This window comes from Nothoprocta perdicaria, unplaced genomic scaffold (assembly GCF_003342845.1).
Source record: "Nothoprocta perdicaria isolate Ctin4 unplaced genomic scaffold, notPer1 scaffold_450, whole genome shotgun sequence".
In the NCBI taxonomy this organism is placed as follows: domain Eukaryota; kingdom Metazoa; phylum Chordata; class Aves; order Tinamiformes; family Tinamidae; genus Nothoprocta; species Nothoprocta perdicaria.
In genome coordinates, this window is record NW_020455700.1 from 94268 (window position 1) to 97916 (window position 3649).

At 55.0% G+C, this 3649-nt stretch overlaps 1 protein-coding gene across 1 annotated transcript in view; it reads left to right on the plus strand.

Moving 5' to 3' along the window:
• LOC112953539 (ETS translocation variant 3-like) overlaps positions 1-3390 on the plus strand; it is a 7956-nt gene extending 4566 nt beyond the window's left edge. The window contains exon 5 of the mRNA XM_026046618.1: positions 3307-3390. Coding sequence (XP_025902403.1) covers positions 3307-3390 — 84 coding nt within the window. The remainder of the gene's footprint in view (positions 1-3306) is intronic.
• Positions 3391-3649: the final 259 nt, after the last annotated feature.

The following is a 3649-nucleotide window of genomic DNA, read 5'->3' on the forward strand; positions in this document are numbered from 1 at the left end:
TTTTTTTTGTTTTGTTTTTTTCCCCCTCCTAACGGTCTGGGTGGAGCTGGGAGCGCTTGGAAGATTAACACTGGAGCGATGGGGGTGAGTTGCTAGCGGAGGAACGCCGGGAACGCCGCTCCATCCGCCCGCCTCTGTGTGCTGTCCCCCCCATCACTTTGACTCATGCCTTAACTCCGCGAGCCCTTCGACGGCCAGGGACACGAGGAGCCTCCGGAGGCCTCGGCATTCCAGGATCCGGGATGTGCCAGGAGCCGCTCTGGACTTTGCCGGATTTGCTCCGAATCCGCTCCTTTTCTCCACATTTGTTTCCACAGGGTTGGGTGCCACCCTCCCCACTCTGTAGGGGATGACGCTCCCGCCGGTCCTTGGAAAGGGCTGGAAAACGGCGGGAGACGGACATGCCGGCGGATTYCAGGCGGGATGCGGAAGAGCAGGGAAAGAGGGAGCCCCCCCCGGAGCGAGAGGAACCGGGGGGCGAACTCAGGAACTAGCAACACGAGGCCTTGCAGAGCGGCGATTCCCAGGGGACCCCCGATCCCGCCGCCCGCATCCGGGAACGCCGCTTCCCCTCGGGAAAAACGGAAAAAAAAATCAAAAAAATCGTCCTTTTTCGCACTTCCTTAAGGAAAACAACCAACCCCCCCCCACCGCCGCCAACGTCGCCCAGGTGGAACTGTCATTTTTTTGGCTTTAAAACGCTCGGATTTGGGGGTTTGCTTCTCCTAGCCATTGCACTGCGAGCGGGAGCGCCACGTTCAGGGATAAAGGCCGCGGATTCTCCGGAGGGCGGCGCCGCCTCCTCTTCCTCCCCGCCGCTCCGCGGAGGAAGCTTATAAATACATTTTAATGGAAGCGAAATCTTATATATATATATATATAGATATCTATATATTCCGATGTGCCAAAACCTTCCGACTCGTCGAGTTTCAGTGGTCGGAAGCGCCGCGTCCGCCTGTATTAATTAACCGAGCGCATGTTAATGTTTTAATCCGTTTTTTTTTGCTTTGTTAATCATAGGGAAGCCGTAGGGAAGCGCCTTGGAAAAGCGGCTGCCATCCCAGTTTTTTTTTCCCTTCGGAGGAAGGAAAAAAGCAGCCGGGAATAACCGGGAACGGCGGCCGGAGATGCCCGGAGCTCCGCGTCCTTCCCGCCCCGGATCCGGCGGGATCATGCCGGCGCGGCCGCCGGGCCGGAGCAGCCCCTCTGGAAGCATTAACTAATTAACTCATTAATTAAGCGGGCTGACGGGCGCCGCTGGGTTGTCCCTTGGTGGTTGTTTTTTTTTTTTATTTATTCCGTAATTATGGTTTTGGTTTGGAACGTAACTTTTATTTTATTTCTTCCGGATCCGGGTGGGTTTAACAAGGAATTTCTTTTTTTCTTTGGGTTTGACATAATCAGATGGTTTGAAAATAAATGTTCGATTTTTTTTTTAGAGTGTTTTTAAGGAAAAAAAGCAAGTATTTACCGCTAGAATTTCAGTTTTTGTAAGACAGAATCACTTTTCCTAAAGCATGTTTTTCCAATTGGAATTTCTTCAGCAGGGATTAGTAGGGATGCATACACGGGCAGGGAATGGGGCTGGCTGGAGCTCTCCCTTGCGAGCAGGATTCCACGTGTGTGTGTTTATATGTAYATAAAAATGTAAAGTAGCCCTTAAACGACTCCATTGTGCAGTGCCTTTAGACGTCCCGATTTCTATAAAGTCTTCAAAAAAAACCACACAAAAAAGGTTGCATATATATATTATATATATATGATGTAATGTTAGAGAAATATATGTATAATATACATATTTTTTTCCAGGGGTATCGGATAGCTCTGTATTTTGTTATGGAAGTTGAAAGAAAAAAAAAAGAGTATTTTACCTCAAATTCCAAAGTTAAATAAACCTTTTAACTAAGCACTGCTTGTGGCTTGCTGCGAGGCTGGAGGCGGGCGGGATTTTGCCAAGGGTTTTCCCGGAATCGCGCAGATCCCGCGGCTCCGGCTCCTTCTTCCCAATGCTCCTTATAATGCTGCAATCCAGGTCATTTTGGGCTCGTTTGGGCCTGAATTGGCTCAAATCCCTGCCGGGAAGCAGCCAGACTCTTGGAATGGGGGATCCGCAGTGGAAAAGTGCTTGGATTGGGAGTCGGGAATGGAGCGATCGGCACCGCATGCGGGGGGGGGTGTCCCTGCCCCATTCCCGCCCTTAATTGGGGCCCTATATTTAATTAAACACATGGATTCCAAGGAGCCGCTCCGGMCGCATCCCTTCATTTTGGGGCGATTTGGGAGCAATTTAGGATTTCTGGGATGTCCCTGCGCACRGAGCAGCCGAGCGGCTACGGAAAGGAAACACCTGGAGCGGCCGCTGCTCATCCCGTTTTTTTCCTTGGAAAACGAAGTTTGTTGAAGTTTTCAAATTTTTTCTAAGTATTTTTTCCTTGGAAAACTATTTTCTTTCCTTGGAAAACAAAGTGGCCCCCAGCTCCCTCTAACCCACTGCTTTCCCGGGAAAATCAAGGCGACTTTGGGCCTCAGCAGGGGCACAGGGATGCTCCGGGAGCAGTCCAGGAGCAGAGGGATCCCAAAGGATCTGGATTTGGGGGAGAATTTTCCAGGCACTGCTGGGAAACCCGGGAGAGCCCAGGCTCGGCAGCYGGAGGCAGTTGGTTTTCCAGGATTTCCACGAGGGTGATCCTGGTGCCAGAGGCATCGGAAGGTGCCGACGTGGCGCCGCAGGGTGGTCTGGGCACTGGGTGCATCCCTTGGGATATGGGTGCATCCCTTAGGATAGGGGTGCCTGCTCCTGGATTGGGGTGCATCCTTTGGGATACAGGTCCCTGCTCCTGGACAGGGGTGCATCCCTTGGGACATAGGTGCGTCTCCCAGGATAGGGGTGCATCCTTGGGATATAGGTGCATCCCTTGGGATAAGGGTGCATCCCGCAGGACACGGGAGCATCCCCTGGGAGCCGGGTGGGTGCCGGTGCCACCGGGCGCTGCGCGCGCATCCCGGCTCCGTGCCCATCCGCACGCGGCCCCGCAGCAGCCCCCAGCGGCGGCGGCAGGGACCCGGCCAGAGCCGGGAGCGGCATTCCCGCCTCACGGCATTCCCGCCTCACAGCATTCCCGCCTCACAGCATTCCCAGCTCACGGCATTCCCGCCTCACGGCATTCCTGGTTCATGGCATTCCTTGTTCACAGCATTCCTGGTTCACGGCATTGCCAGTTTGTGGCATTCCCAGCTCACGGCATTCCCAGCTCACGGCATTCCCGCCTCACGGCATTCCCGCCTCACGGCATTCCTTGTTCACAGCATTCCTGGTTCACGGCATTGCCAGTTTGTGGCATTCCCAGCTCACGGCATTCCCAGCTCATGGCATTCCTGGCTCTGGAATAGAGGGAGCTTTATTCCATACAGGGAGGATGTCCCTACACATCCCCTATACCCATACTGTTTCCATAGGCCCCCCCAGCCGGCCAGTCCCTACACATCCCCTATATCCCCTGTTTCCATGGCACCCCCCGCCCTCCGCGCGGCTCCCCCGGCCGGCGGCGCCAGGCGAGCCCGGGGATGCGGCGCGGCCGCTAGGCCTCGACGGGCCCGAACCGGGACCGGAGCCGGGGCCGGGGCCGGGGCCGAGCGCGGCGGCGCTACC